Below are 15510 nucleotides of genomic sequence, written 5' to 3'. Positions count from 1 at the left end.
AATGTAAGTGGCTATAGAAAGGAAATTATAAAATATTTCCCTCATAAGGGTTTTCTAGAGAGAAAAGAGAAAAACACAAAAAAAAAACCTCTCTCTTCTCTTAGGAGGCCGACCACCCTAGGAAGCAAATACTAGCATCCATTTCTTCCTAGGTCACTCATATCTTCTTTAATGCTCTCCTTGGTGTGGAAACTTAGAGGTTCCTTTTCTTGGGAACTTGAAGAATCCATTCTTTCATCCGTATCCAAGAAGTCATGGAGTCAAGAAACAAAGTTCCTCCATCCATATCCATGGAGCCATGAAGCAAGGAGATTAAGGAAAGAAGGTCCTCGCATGAGTGAATATCCTTTGCTAAGCAAAAAGGTGTTTCAAAGGTATAAAAGTTTTTCAACTCTTTTCTTTAAGATTTGAGTTGAGTCTTGGTTCAGCACAACTACTAGGCCTTGAATTTCATGGGTAAAATTTTGTTTTTGAGTGCATACAAGCATGATTCCGCCTTTAATTGTTAATTGCATGCATAGATGTTGCTCAAACAAACTTGTTTTCACAAATTTTTCCTTCATCGAGATTGAAACTCTTACCTTAAATTATTGTAATAATTTTGAACCTTCAGTACAAATACACTCCTCAATGGTAATTAAAAAAATAATAATAACAATAAAAAGAAAATTACCAAAGAAATAACGTGAAAAATCGATTCCGTCAGTTCATGGTGTCCAACGTTGAGAAACTTCACAGCAGGAAAAAGGTCACACTTTGAAAAATCTGATCTAATAAACCCGTAATTTCCCCATATCCACTTCCAAATTATAATCATTGATATCAATTCCCGCGATCGAAGCAGCCATTGTCAATGTTTAACAACAACAGCATATCAATCTCAGTCTCCGACGACGAAGCGGACGAGCTCGGCCGGATGAGAGTCCGAGTTCGAAGAAAGCGCAAGAAACTCGGCCAACGACTCAAGCACCGAATCGCTAGAAAGCTCGTCAGGTACTGGGCGCTTCTCATTTTTCTTCCAGCCCTCGGGTTGTTTTTGTTCGAGGCTTCCAGGATCGGCAAGAAGCCGAGTTTGGTTGAGTCGGAACGCAATACGGTGAAGAACCCGAGTTTGGAGAAGAACTCGGATGCGAATTTGAATCGGCTTGATCGTACGACTCGGGTTGTTGGAGGCGTTAGACAACGTAAGTTCAATTCTTGCTTAATTTCCATACGTTTTGGATGAAATTGAAAAATGGGTAATCGGAATTTTGTGAACAACGAGTTAAAGATCTTTACTTTTTTTTATTTTTTTAAGAATATAAAGAAACAATTTTGCAATCTACATAGTGTTACAAGTTGCTTAGTTTCTAATGAAGTTGTAAATTTCAATTACTGTGAGCTAGAATTGTGCCTGTTAGATTAACGTGACTGCGCAAAAGTCGATTATCATTTATCATGCATTGCTTGATACCCTTATCAGTTTACGATTCGGAGAGATTGTTTTGTTGTTTCTTTAGCGTTACTGATAATTGGGTTGTGCATACTGTAGGTGGAAAAGTTTATTCTTGTTAGAATTGGAATATTGAAACATTTTGATGTGTGCCGAAAGTTTGTGGATAATGTAGGTTGTTTGGACATTCTATCTCCTGAAGAACTTGAGCAACTCGAAATTCCTGTGCGTGAAGAGTCCGATAGTCCTGTTAAGAAAGTATTATACAGATCAGAGAATGACACTTTGCTTTTAGGAGGGAACAACAGTCTTTCTCAAGAGCAACCAGAGGCCACAAGATTTAATTCATTTACTGGAACTCAAACACTAGATCAGAGGGAGAAATCGTTTAAGGTAATAAGCTGCATTTTTGTTTTAACCTTTGAACAGGTTTAGTATTTTATTTGGTCTTTGTCATGTTAAAGGACAAGTTTTAAGAGGCATCTAATTTCTTTGGGTTTTCATGTAGATGCTATTTTCATTGCGAAACACATCGAGGTTTTTACTTTGTGCCCGATTTTAAACAAAGATAATAATAATAATGTGTACCATGAGGCAGTGTTCATATAGTTAGAAACTTGTTGCTCACAGGTAAATGAAACTGTTACTATGAACTGTGGTTTCTACAGTGAAAATGGAGGGTTTAAAATCTCAAATGCAGACAAGGAGTACATGAATAGTTGCAAGGTTGTAGTGTCCACATGTGCATTTGGTGGTGGAGATGATCTTTATCAGCCTATTGGAATGTCAGAGGCTTCACTTCGAAAGGTTTTTGTCTTTCAGTCAAATATTACTAATTAGTGGTAGAAGTTCTATACTCTTATGAGGTATTGATTGAATGCAGGTTTGCTATGTTGCTTTTTGGGATGATATTACTCTAAGTACACAGGAAGCGGCTGAACGTAGAATTGATGGGGATGGATTTGTTGGGAAATGGCGTGTTGTGGTTGTTAAAGATCTTCCCTTTACGGACCAAAGGTTAAATGGAAAGATCCCAAAGGTAACAACTTTCAAAGTTTGGTTAAATTGTTATCTTTTCCTCTATTTTCATTTAGTTTGTTTAATTCAGTTTGAAAATTTTATCCTGATCATGTTGCTATCTTTTGTCATCTGTCATTTTCTTTACTTTTTTATTTTTCCAAACATTTTTGTTTTCATGATTCATGAAGGCTATTGCAACATGGAATCTATTTTCTGTAATTACATTAATAAAGTAAAATATGATAATTTAAGCAGAAGAATATTAGTCACAGGGGTGCTGGATCTGTTATTCATGATATAGTAGGTTTAAGCTGAATGTCAAATATCAAAATTTCTGTTACAAGTGCTAGGCACATACCACAAATAGGTGTAAGTGGATATTTCTCTGAGACTTCGTATATTTTTTTTCTGGTGTTAGATGTTGCCCCATCGTCTTTTTCCTCATGCAAAGTATTCCATTTGGGTAGACTCAAAGTCCCAATTTAGGAGGGACCCTTTAGGTGTGCTCGAAGCCCTGCTTTGGCGTTCAAATTCTGTACTTGCGATCTCAGAACATGGAGCACGGAGTAGCGTTTATGATGAGGCGAAGGCTGTTGTAAAAAAAAACAAGGCCAAACCAGAAGAAGTTGAGGTGCAGTTGACTCAATACCGACATGATGGCTTGCCAGAAGACAAGAGGTTCAACGGAAAGAAGGGTATGCTTCTTTTTCTTTCACTTGTTCCGGCTAGATCTCTCTTATGAAATGTTCCGGCTTGATCTCTCTTATGAAATATTGCTATTTATGTCATGATTGTAGCAATTCTTAATTCTTTGAGTAGCAATTCTTGAATTCCGTTACTTCTTTGTTGAGTACAAAGTAGGAGTAGTTAAGCCTACTGCATGCATTATTGCTTGCCTTAATTCTTCATGAAAGGTGATGTACTCCTGGGTTTTACTGAGTGTAAATATCTGAAAATTTGACTTTGAGAAGAAAAGTCGAAATTTAAAATCAATCTGTTTATTCATGTTTTCTTGTCAATCTGTTTGGAATTTAAAACCAGTCTGTCGATTGCTTTAATTCTGCATATTTTGACTTGCTCCTCTGCGCATCATACTCATACACGGATGCCAGCAGCCAGTCCGCTCCACATCAGTCTACGTCAGATTCATATTTTCACAATTAGTGTTTAAAGTGTGTTATGATCCCCTTCCTTGCAGTCTGCTGCCACCAAGCTTATTGTCTTGAATTAAGAAATAACCATCCTTAAAACTACAGGATCTAGAAGCCGGTGATCTCATTGTCTTGAATTTTGTTCCTATACTGAACCATTGCATCGTTAACCTGTGCAGCTTTATCTGAAGCATCTGTTATTGTGAGGGAGCATACACTCTTGACTAATATGTTTATGTGCCTCTGGTTCAACGAGGTGGTTCGATTCACTTCTCGTGACCAGCTTAGTTTCCCATATGTATTATGGCGGCTGAAAGTGCTCAAGAACATCAACGTGTTCCCTGTATGTACCCGGAAAGATCTTGTTAATAGTATGGGTCACATACGCAAGGCCAAGCCACTGAGAAGTTGACTCTTAGGTAATGGGGTAGTGCTTCCAATTTATTGAACAGGGGTGTACTGGGGCAGTCTCGGGCGTACCTGGGCTGTAGTAAATTCCTTCATTTGTTTGTAATTTCAGTCGGCGCTTCCATATTTGAATTTTGTTCATAAACATTTTACAGGAAGAGAAGAAGTTTTAGCTTTAGCATTTGTGTGTTTTCTCCAATGCACATCTAAAGTGCACATGAAACAAGAGTTGTTAGATCCGGTTACAACAAACAATATAACGGCTCTTGTTATAGTGTGCAACTTAAACGTTCACTTTTGATGTGCATTTCTTGGGTCGGATCTGGCCAGCAGGCATGGAACGACTAATTTCTATTCCTCGTTGTCAAGGAATTCATCATCATGAGAGTCTCCTTAGAGTTTTTCTATTAAACATTAGCAAAAATTTTAGGATGTTTCAGAGTAGATATGATAAATGATTGGACTAATCACGAACTAGTTTTTTTAATGGATCACCAAACTCAACACATTAAGCTTATGGGTGGAAATATTTGAACTCGAAATGACTTGTCCTGTTAACGTGTCAGCCATTTGGATCATGGCCTCACCAACAGAACCCCCACAAACCAAAGCATGAACAATCCAAACCCGTTAGTTAAAATTTTGTGAGCGAATTAGGTCGTGTTGACGAGTTGAATTCATCTTATCAGCTCTATTTCGAAGTACCGGTATTTCGAATGTTTAACCGTTAGAGTTTGAAATTTAAAATTTTAAACAAAAATCTAATAGTTAAAACACTTGAAGTACCCATTACTTCCGAGTACCCAAGAAAGTCCCTTACCATTAAAAACAAATGAGCGAAACGTGAATTTCTACAAACACCAGTACAAAAATTCTACCATACTACGGGGTAACACGGACAGCGAATGAAGTTCAACTCAAGACGTCATATTTTAAAAAACAGCTAACTAAAGGAAAGTCGGCAACTGTTTCGTGTAAAGTGTCAACATCATATGAATATTTATACCTTACCAGATAGATATTGGCAATAAAAAATTGGAGAGGACCTGTTGAGACAAAGCAATAACGTTGATAAAGAAATGTTTAACATTATAGTTAACATATTATTGTTTAAGTTACTGGCTAATAATCCAATGTGCTGCTGCTGCAACTTGGACCAATAAAAGCATAGGAACCAATGTGCTCCACGGTCCACCTCCCAATTTCTTTTGCTTTTCAGGACAAGGACTCAATGGATATTATTCACCCATGGCTTTATCCAAAACTACTATTTCTGTCGAATCTGTAAAGGGCTGAAAATTTGCTTTTTCTTACGAGAGAGTGGAAAACAAGAATAGGATTCTATTCTACTATTCTACTGTCTTTTGAAATAGGATTCTCTCCGGAATCCTCTTATCTGAATCCTCCGAATTCTTTAACTCTGAAGCTAGAGAGAGAGAGATGGAAAAGAGGGAAGAAGATGGACAGGAGAAGGAGAAGGTGAACAGGGAAGAAAATAAAAGACAATGATCAGAACAAGTGCAGATGAAAGAAGATGAACTAAATAAGGTGAAGGTGAACATGAAATAATTCGTTCGATTTTCAGCTGAACGGACATCATTAAAGGGTTCAGATGTAAAAGAACGGAGAGGATCCTATTCCATGTGTTTTGAGCTTTTATTTGGTCAAAAACCATGTCTTTTTTTTTTAGATATTTGAGTTGTAACTTGGGTTTAGACTTTACACTAGAAAAATCAATCGTAAAAAAATGGGTAAAGTACAAAAAATTACCTCAATTATTGGTGTCATAACACTTTCATACCTTATTTTTTTAAAATGACAATGTCATACCTCAATTTACGAATTTGTGTCAATATCAGACATCCGTCAGTTTTTCTGTTAATTTTTTTGTTAAGTGTTGACGTGGCTTAAGATGAGCTCCACTCCTTAGTCCAACTAGATTAAAAAATAATTAGATATATTTTTAATAATTAAATATTATGAAATTAAAAATAAAATTATTTTTTTATATAAATTTGTGGGATCCACCATCTCTCTCTCCTCTTTCTCACGCCTTTCTCCTCTCTCACCTTTCTCTCTTCTCTCTCTCTGGACAGCAGTATCCCCAAAACCCAGAAACCCTTCCTACCTTTCCCACCTGTCCCCCCCAACCTTTATCCACCATCATCTCTCTCATCTCTCTCTCTTCGGTGGCCCAGAAATTGACGAAAGGTCGACACTTTTTCTCCCCAATGACACAAACTCCCTATCCCCCCTCATGAAGCTACTGTGCCTCATGTCGTCGGGAATTCCGAAGCTCGGATTCTCCACCACCAAAAACCCGTCGTCGGATTCCCCGACCCCTTCCTTGAAACACCACGGCATAAGTGCTGGAGCCCTGACCCGAAGAGAGCAAAGCAGATTCGGGCAAAATCTGCACCTGTACATTATTATTGGCTTTAAAATCTCTGCCGTTGATATCAGAATATGAAGAGTTGGGATTGACGAAAAAGCTTGGAACTCTTGGACGTCGTCGATCTCGAGGTATGCGATGGCGTCGTCTTCGTCATCCTCGTCATCGGCTTCCGGGAAGGGGATGATTCGAGACGTTGGAGAGAGAAGAGACTCTGGGTGATGGCGTGTACTCCATTATTATCTTCTTCTCAACTTCGGCGGGCTTGGATTTGGGTTTCTGCTTTGGGGTGGTTTGGCTTCGGACGACGTCGTTCTGGGTGGCGTTGTTGTTGAGGTGTTGGTGGATGGGGGAAGAGTTGTAGGTAGCCCAGGGAGAGAGAGGAGAGAGAGAGAGAGAGAGAGAGAGAGAGTAAGGGTGGTGGAGGAAGGTTGGGGGGATGTGTGGGGAAGGTTAGAGTTTTCTGTTTGAAAATGGGGAATTAGGGTTAGGGTTTGGGTTCGAAAGGGACGGGAAGAGGTTGGGGAAGGGAAGAGGTGGGGGATGGGGGTGGGTTGGGGAAGGTTGGGGGGACGGGGAAGAGTTTGGGGTTTGTCGAACAGAAGAAGAAGGTTGGTGCGAGTAGAGGAAAGAGGAGGCTCGCACCCCTAGGCCATTTTAATTTTTTTTTATTCTTAATTTTTTAATTTTATAATATTTAATTTTAAAAATATATTTAATTATTTTTTAGTTGGATTAGTGAGTGGGCCTCGTTTCTAGCCACGTCAGCACTTAACAGATAAATTAACAGAAAAAATGACAGAGCTCTAACATTGTCACAAATTCGTAAGTTGAGGTATGACATTGTCATTTTAAAAAGATGAGGTATGAAAGTGTCATTAGACCCATAGTTGACGTAGTTTTTTGTACTTTACCCTAAAAAAATTGATACTAGATAGAACTATAAAGTGATGCAATCATGAAGAAAAAAAAGGCAAATTGGTTATGAGCTGGACACCAACTCCTAAAGCGATATCACTCACTCTCTTGTTTCTATCCCTTTAATTTCTTTTTCTTTTTTTTTGAATGTGTGGGCACACGAGAAAGAATAAGATTAGGAATGAGGATATTCAAGATAAAGTAGGAGTAGCCAAAATTGAAGGAAATATGAGAGAAAATCGGTTACGGTGGTTTAGGCATGTGCAACGAAGGCTTACTGACGCTCTAGTTAGAAGATGCGATTGCGGGACAGAGGTCTAGGGCTGAAGGGGTAGAGGAATACCTAGGAAGACTTTGGAAGAGACTCTAAGAAAAGACTTAGAGTACTTGGATCTAACGGAGGATATGACACAGAACCGAGCGCAATGACGTTCTAAGATTCATATAGCTGACCCCACTTAGTGGGAAAAGATTTTGTTGTTATTTTGAATACTCAAATTCAAGACAATAGATGAAATAAAAGAAGTGCGGGTGGAGAAAAGAAGAACTCGAGCAACATGTGCTCTTATGTCATTTAATATGTGTTATTCATATGTCATGTCACAAATAAAATCACTTGCACATAAACATGTATAGAATACATCTATCGTTGGAGAACAAAACTCATTATTAACGTTTTAAGTTGTTGAACCATTTCACTTGATTTTCAATTGGTTTTGAATCCGATGCTCCAGTTGGCAAATACAAAATGAACAATCTGTCAATCTCCATTTCTGCATCCTTCCTATACGTAGCTTGCATCTGAAGGCAACACCAAGTGGATCCAGTTGCCCCATATCGTGTCTTTCAAGGATACGTCCAAACAAAACAAGATAAGAATATTTGACCGCCGCCAATATATTATACTTCTCAGTTCGGAATGGCCCGTGTACTTTCGGCTTTCCTTTATGTTGCGCACGCACACCTGGTTTTCCACTATTTCTGTGTCTATATGTTCAGCCAACAAAAACACCCCACGTGGAATTTTCCAACCCAAACGCCACAACATATAATCTTACAAGCCCTCGTTTTCCAAAAACTGGCCACATAAACTTTCCAAAACCAAAACCATAGTTTGCAAATTGTAATGGTTTTCTTGTTGCAAAAGTTTAACCAAATCTGCTCCAAGCTGGAGAATCACCACCACCACAACCACCACCCGTCGCAACCTGCCTTATCGGCATCTATGGAGGCCTTCCAAACCCATGTATCAAATTCCCTAAAAAAATTGTTGCCTCTGAGTTCATCAAAATCTGCAGGATCAGAGATTCCATCATTTCCATGGATTCAGCAGTGTTATGAGCTGGTGCCGATCATCCAAAGTGCTTTTGCAAAGCTGGTTGTGGAAGTAGACTTTCCCATGAGCAGATGGGAAGCTGCTTCTGTGGATAGGTATCTCAAATACTCTTTGAGTTTGTTGGAGCTTTGCAATTCTGTCAGTTCTTCTCTGTCTAATCTCGGGAAGGCTAGGGTTTCCCTAGCTCATGGCTTGAGCCTGGTGGAGAATTCGTCGCCTTCTTCGGCTTTGGAGCATCTGAAGGCAATCCAATTCCAACCAAAGGGTTTGAGCAAGGGAATCAGATTCCAAGAAAGTGAAGAGGTTGGGAAAGGAAGTTGCTTGACTAGCAAGGAAACAGTGATTCATCAAGCTTTGGATATTATGCAGGGAATGGTATTTTGGGTGGGCGGGATTTTGATGTCTGGATTAGCTGGGAATCCCAAACCTTACTTGGAGGTGAGGAATTCAAGTAGAAGGATTGTTGACCCGTTGCTTTCGGGGTTAAATTCGAGACCGGATGAAGTAATGGAGAGAAATGGTGGATTGAAGGAGGTGAAGGAGCTTAATGATGCAGTGGCGGGTCTTGCTGCGGCAATCAGAACTGGAAAAAACAGTGGAGCAGAAGCTGAGGAATTGAGAAGAAGATTAGAGGTGTTTGAGAAGTTCGTGGATGGTTTGGGAAAGGAGGTGGATTCCGTCTTCGACAAGGCTTTGGCTGGGAGAAATCAATTGCTCAATGGCCTTCAACAGCAGAAGAAATAGAGATCAATTGTATAATTTACTGTGTACAGAACATTGTTGTATTTTGATTGATTTTAGTTTGTAAATTAGAGTTTGTATATTGCAAAAATAAAGTTAAAACTCGCATTTCAAATGATCGAACCAATGTTTATTTTGCTTTCGAAAATGTAGAAGCCGGATAGACAATAAAACTACAGGACACTTTGTTTTTGGTACATTTCGGGGAGAACCAGCTCGCTCTGAGTTCGAGCGGCATTTCACCCTTAACCATGCACAACTCATCCGCGAATTCTTCAACGTCAGTTGGTTTAGACTTCACATAAACGCAGGCCATTTTATGCAACCATAAAGGGTTTGGTATTCTCTATAACATTGGTGCATAATTTGAACCTTTCAATTTCAAATAATGGCTGAGATTAAGAAACTTCAGAAAGTACTCTAGCTGCTCAAAAGATCTTGATCCAACTACAAAAGGGGAACTAAAAATTGCAATTTTGAAAACAGATAAGCATTTTCCTTTGTTTCTTTTCTCTGACCTGAAGGAAAATACAAACCAAATAGTAAAAACTAACTAGGACATTTTCCTCTTCATCCGCCAAACCTTCCCAGGAAAGGAACTTCTATGTCACCACATCGATGATTTTGGCATCGTCTAACGATTCTACACTCTCTTTTACAAGGTACTGACCTTTCAACAAACTACACTCTCGATTGTATCACCTTCATCTGTAGCATCTGTTGATTCTACAGAAAAGAGAACCTCATAAACAATTACAGACCTAATTGGCTCCCTGAGTCGTTGGATTGTGCTTCTCTTTCTGGAGCTTTCCTCTTCCCATAAGCATCACTTGGCAGCCTAGCAAAACGATAAAGTAAATGTAAAACAGACAGAGTAAGAGAGCAAAGTTCATTTTCACTTGAGAAACTTCTTTCAAATCATTTGTAAATCGAAAAATTGTATAAGGAATTAAAGTTGAAGTTTTCTTAACAGGACCAGGGCATATTTCGGTTTACTCATCGCCTTGCAATAAAAATGGTACACTTGAGCATACGACTACTTATTACGGATGAGTTCGATATTAGAATGAAAAATTAAGTTTGTTATTAAGGAAAGAATGGTACCCCAGCTGTAAGGTGGTGTCAGAATCGCCATTCTCAAATGCAAAATTGCTGACCAAATCAGGACTACTTGTGACGCCACGGTTTACAAGGCATTTCCTTTTCTCCACTGGATAATATTCAATAAAAGATCGGACTGCTCGGTCAGTTTGTGGAAACAAACACCGAAGCTCCTCAACCTACATGGTAAGAATATGCCAGAGTAGACATTGCGTAAGAGAAAATCACTCGAAGGCCAGGTAAAGTGAAACTGATAAAATTTGCATATAGCAAGAAGAATGTTATTTGCCTGTCTGCGCAACGTTTCATTCTCAAGTACCGCACGCTGTTCCTGGGGGAAACAAAACAGATGACAAATTAAAACCTGAATTGTCCCTTTTTATGACACCACTGCCAAAGATGCAAGGTCATGGGGCAACTTTTACCATGAAGCCAAACCTTTTAAACCACAACAGAAGTAATTATAAATGTTAAACTTCCCGGTCTAGATTAGTTACTTTCTTCCTTCTCTTTTCACCTTTTCAATTTGCAGAATGTTGTGTTTTTATTCATTTTTATCCCTCTTTCTATCCGTCTTTTGCTTTAAATCACTGTTTGTATCCTTAGTTCAAATTCAAAGAAAAAGTAGCTCATTTAGAACAGTAATATATTAAGTAAACCGAAACTGAAATTCTATGTCTCATATGTTTTGCGGGATTGAATATTATTCATTAGTTTTTTAGAACACTGATACTTCAACTTGCTGCTCAATGCCACTACTTACATCTCAAGATTCAACTAAGACTCGGTGCTGCTTTGGTACTTCCACATACCTGTATTCTTGATTGCTCTAGTTGCTCCATCAGTAATTGCTCCTGAAATATTAGAACATCTACTTAGGCCTTACAGATTACAGAAATGATTAGATGTTAATCTGCAATACAATCTGACATCCCTACTGAATAACTTAAAAGAAAATAACGAAAAAGTGGAAATTATAATTTGTACCTTCCTCTCCTTCACTGCAAGTAATCCTTCATTCAATTGCTGTTCTAGTTGCTGCAATTCTTTTAGGCTCAAACCAGTCAATTCCTTACCCAATAGCCTTCTACACAATCAGAAAATAATAATCTTATATGCATGACTCCAAAACTCGAAAAATATTAGATCTAATAATTGAGTAAATACATACAACTGTTTCTTTTGTAGATTTGCATATTCATCCTTTAGATTATCCAGCTCCTTGGAGTCTTGCTTCTGAATCTACAAATAGGAGAAAAACAAAGTTGTTGGAAGAAAAAACATATAATACGACGAACAAACAAAATTCTCAAGGAAGGTACTGCTCGGATATATGTCTCAACAACAATCATCCCATGCAGGCCAAAGCTTTATAAAAAGAACATCGTGTTTCAGTACTCTTTTTCGTATGTAGTGCATTGTTGAAACAACTTGTGCAAAAACAGGGTACTGTTTACTATGGCCTTCTGTCCTTTTATGAAATTACAGTAGCTATGTGGCTTCACTCTTTATATATTCACTATTTTGTTTTAAACCTACTGCAAAATTTAACATTGTTGCCAGAAGCAGAACAATACTTGGAGCCTTTCATAATCTTAAACCCAAAACTCTACTAAAGTTCATCGTGTTACCAACTCTATCCACAAAGATCAGAATAATTTTTGGAAATGTTGTAGGAGTTCCTTGCTCCAAGGGAGATTAGCATAATTTACCTAGGACAAAAGAACAATTTTGAACATATGAAACATTTGCACAATCATCTGTTGCACTTTGTCAAAGTTCCATAAAAATGACTGACATGCAACAGGAGGACAAGCAAAATAAAGCAGGAAAAACCAAAATAAGACAACAATTCAAAAAATTTGTGCATCTAAAATTTTTAAGTGCTACAGTATAAAAGATCAACTAGTGTCAAGTACATAAACTTGTTAAGATGGATACCTCTGCCTTGCCTTCTTCTGGTGCATCTTCTGAAGAATCTAAACACTTGTTGTATCTTGAAAGAGTTTGTTTCATACTACAAAAAGAACAAATAAACATCAACACTAGTGTTCTTTTTATACATGCAGGGCCAGTTAATTTCAACTTCATCGTTTCATTTGCCCCAACATTTCTAAGTTGCTTCACAAGGTAAATTTCCAGAAAACTAAAATATAGCAGAAAGACAAACATGGTTCCATGGAAATCCGAACCAATATCCATATTACAAGCTAATCAGCCAAAACATTGCTTCATTCATATTTAATCTAAAGAGCTACTAAATGCTGGCTTATTGCCAGTGAAGCGTTTCAGATGGATCGATCTGATCGAGGAAGGAAGCACCCTCAACATAGAGTGTAGTGCATCTTTAGAGGAAAATTAAAGGCTTTCTCACAGCAGCATTGCATCAGGTATTTCAACAAGGACAATAAAATTTAAATTCAAATTTAATACCCCATTTTAATACAATGTAGCTCGACTTGGACAAGAAAAAAACACATCTGGACATTCCGATCCCTACAATCAACCACTGCCCACTTTATAAGATGCGCAAAGGAGCAACAACGAAACAGCAACGGAGTTTCTACTTTGAAGGAGTTCAAGAAAAAGTGGAAGTTCTTTCAATTCTGCTATCAGATTAAGCACTAAATTCACCAGAGCTATCAGCTGAAATTGGCCTTTCTGATAGTTGAGAAACATCAACAATACTAGTAAGCTTACCAAGGTCCATTGCTGATTCAATTGATCAAACATCATAAAAGTGGAACAGAATCCACTCAAAGTCTCAGAAAAAACCTTGCAAACATGACAATGTTAACCAATACACTCAAATATTTGCACTACCACTTCAAAATTTGTTCATAAGAAGATCACATCATGGGAGAAATCGCCCCCAAATCAACAATTATAAGATTATAGGCAGCAGGGTAGGGAAGAATTTATAAGAAAAGAAAACCCAAGTTCACAAATAAAATGACCATCCTAGACATTCACACAAACCCAAATAAGAAAAAGGGAAAAGGGGAACAGTAGCATCCACTAGTCCCTAAAATAAAATAAAAACAATAAATACTGAAGACAAAGAAAAAAATCAACAGTAAAAAATGGAAAAACCAAAACCCCCAGATAAATTCATATTCAAAGACAAAAGCTCTTCCCAAAAAAAGAGTAGAATGATCAGAGAAACATGATCAGAAACACATGCATGAACCTAAAAAATTCAGAAGAAGAAAAAAAGAGGAAAATTTTTACCCACAATTTAAAAAGTAAAAAGTAAAAATTCAGAAACGTACCCAGCACTGGAAAATTCAAAAAGCCTTCCAGTATTGGAGAAGATAATAACAGCAACCTCAGCATCACAGAGAATAGCCAATTCCTGAGCTTTTTTGAGCAGCCCAGAACGTCTCTTTGAGAATGTGACTTGTCTGCTATTTGCATTCTCAATCCTTCTGATCTCAATCTTCCCCCTTCCCATTATTTCTCTCAAGTTCTCAATAACCCCTCCAACAATAAATAAATTAAAAAAAAAAAAAAAAAGCTCAAAAACCCAGAAAAGGAGCCAACTTTAGCAGAAAAACTTGAATACCAATTCAAAATCTTTCTGGGTTTTCTCTTTCTATCTCTCTAAAACTAAAAGTCCAAAAGAGGTGTGTGCTGTTTCTCTCTCCCCACCATCTCTCTCTCTCTCTCTCTCTCTCTCTTTCTCTCTCTCTCTCTCTATCTATCTAGGAGGCGTTGTTCGGAGGGTTTGGCTCCTTGGGAAAGAGGGGGGTTGCCAAAATTAGATTGGGGAGAAGATAAAGGGGCGTGCGTGTATGTGTGTTGGTGTTGGTGTGAGAGAGAGAGAGAGAAGGAGAGAGAAAGCGATTTTACCCCAAATGGCGAAAGCTTGGAAACGGCAAGTTTGCATGGCTCTGTTTACTATTTAGAGAGTGGTTGCATGACTCTGTTTTCCCACATTTGGCATTACGGGTCCCACTTTTATTTCTTTACCATTTATTTATTTATTATTATTGCGTTATTATTTTGAGATGGAAACTCTGCTTAGTCGGTCTTGCTTGTGGGTCCCACTTGGACGTTTCAAAACTTAAATCGTGAATTGCATGTGGTCTTTTTCTTCTTCACCTTCGTACGTCTTCGATATAATCTATGATAATTTTATATTTGGTGCTAGACGTCACTTGGTACTACAATTTAGAAAATATTTTTTTTACTTGTAAATGAGAAATTTTAAATTTAATTCTCGCTATAATTAAATTTAAATCACATTACTATAACTAGCCGATCCCGTCTCTTAACATAAATAATATTGCTTTTAGAAGGAAAAAAAAAGGTGCTAGGCCTAGGTATAGTAAATCCACTGCCAAAATTTGAGAGGGAAATTTTGTGTGGTTTTTCTATTTTGGGAGGGAGAGAGTGCATAACTAATGCCTTTGCCACATTTATGTTTGGGCCTATGTTGTGGAGCCCACTTTCGGCATCTCAATTTTTATCTTTGTTTTCCCTATTTGCCACATTTAGAAGTTTTTTGTTACATTCAACTATTTAAGTGTTTCATTTAGTAAAGCCATTTCCAATTTTAGACTAGATAAGAATTGGCTAGTTGGTTTGGAAAAGCACTTTTGCATTACTTCTAATTTTCGAGAATTGGTCATTGCCTAGTTTGTTTGTAGAAGCACTTTCGCCCTTTTTTTTTAAAGCACTTCTTTTCTTTGAAGTAATGGTTAAAGTGGGAAAGGTCTCATAACTCTTTTGGCTTGCAGATGATCTTCTCTGGGTTAAGTGATTTTTTTGCTGCATATAGTTTTGGGGTAGAGAAGGGTTATAACTTATAAGTGTATAACATTCATAAATAAATGTGTATAAATATATCATGCATACATGCAAATTTTTAGGTTTTAACCATTCTTCTTCTTGGAATTTTCTTTTAAATTTGTCCAAGTGCCTTTTCTTTACTTTTTTTTTTTTTTTTTTTTTTTTTTAAAAAAAAATTTGTCCAAGTGCCTATTATATAGTAAACTATGTATTTAGC

The 15510-nt window shown here is 37.6% G+C and overlaps 3 protein-coding genes across 5 annotated transcripts; 2 read left to right on the top strand and 1 right to left on the bottom strand.

Annotated features, from left to right (window-relative positions):
• Nucleotides 1-704: 704 nt before the first annotated feature.
• On the top strand, nucleotides 705-4189 carry LOC137748577 (putative hexosyltransferase MUCI70). 2 transcript variants are annotated; one of them, XM_088680386.1, is made up of 7 exons: nucleotides 705-1184; nucleotides 1608-1825; nucleotides 1941-1969; nucleotides 2101-2239; nucleotides 2316-2471; nucleotides 2871-3147; nucleotides 3783-4189. In XM_088680386.1, the coding sequence occupies exons 1-7, from the start codon at nucleotides 854-856 to the stop codon at nucleotides 4013-4015; spliced, it is 1383 nt and encodes a 460-aa protein (XP_088536512.1). In that variant the 5' UTR covers nucleotides 705-853; the 3' UTR covers nucleotides 4016-4189. The 2 variants fall into 2 exon arrangements, with proteins under 2 accessions (XP_088536512.1, XP_068344847.1); XM_068488746.2 differs by lacking the exon at nucleotides 1941-1969 and having other exon boundaries at nucleotides 2063-2239.
• A 4144-nt stretch (nucleotides 4190-8333) lies between these two features.
• Nucleotides 8334-9516, top strand: LOC137748082 (protein BPS1, chloroplastic-like). Its single transcript, XM_068488174.2, has one exon. It carries the CDS (start codon nucleotides 8448-8450, stop codon nucleotides 9399-9401), a length of 954 nt encoding a protein of 317 aa, XP_068344275.1. The 5' UTR covers nucleotides 8334-8447; the 3' UTR covers nucleotides 9402-9516.
• A 261-nt stretch (nucleotides 9517-9777) lies between these two features.
• LOC137748938 (agamous-like MADS-box protein AGL15) lies at nucleotides 9778-14349 on the bottom strand. Of its 2 annotated transcripts, none has more exons than XM_068489129.2 (8): nucleotides 13772-14349; nucleotides 12441-12516; nucleotides 11671-11741; nucleotides 11487-11586; nucleotides 11312-11353; nucleotides 10789-10830; nucleotides 10503-10678; nucleotides 9778-10236 (listed from the first exon to the last, which is right to left on the bottom strand). In XM_068489129.2, the coding sequence occupies exons 1-8, from the start codon at nucleotides 13951-13953 to the stop codon at nucleotides 10152-10154; spliced, it is 774 nt and encodes a 257-aa protein (XP_068345230.1). In that variant the 5' UTR covers nucleotides 13954-14349; the 3' UTR covers nucleotides 9778-10151. The 2 variants fall into 2 exon arrangements, with proteins under 2 accessions (XP_068345230.1, XP_088536488.1); XM_088680362.1 differs by lacking the exon at nucleotides 13772-14349 and adding an exon at nucleotides 12933-13395.
• Between the last annotated feature and the right edge of the window lie 1161 nt (nucleotides 14350-15510).

Source organism: Pyrus communis, chromosome 2 (assembly GCF_041283825.1).
Source record: "Pyrus communis isolate YQ-2024b chromosome 2, ASM4128382v1, whole genome shotgun sequence".
Classification (NCBI taxonomy): Eukaryota; Viridiplantae; Streptophyta; class Magnoliopsida; order Rosales; family Rosaceae; genus Pyrus; species Pyrus communis.
The sequence above is the reverse complement of the archived record's forward strand: the minus strand, read 5'-3'. Positions and strand labels throughout refer to the sequence as shown.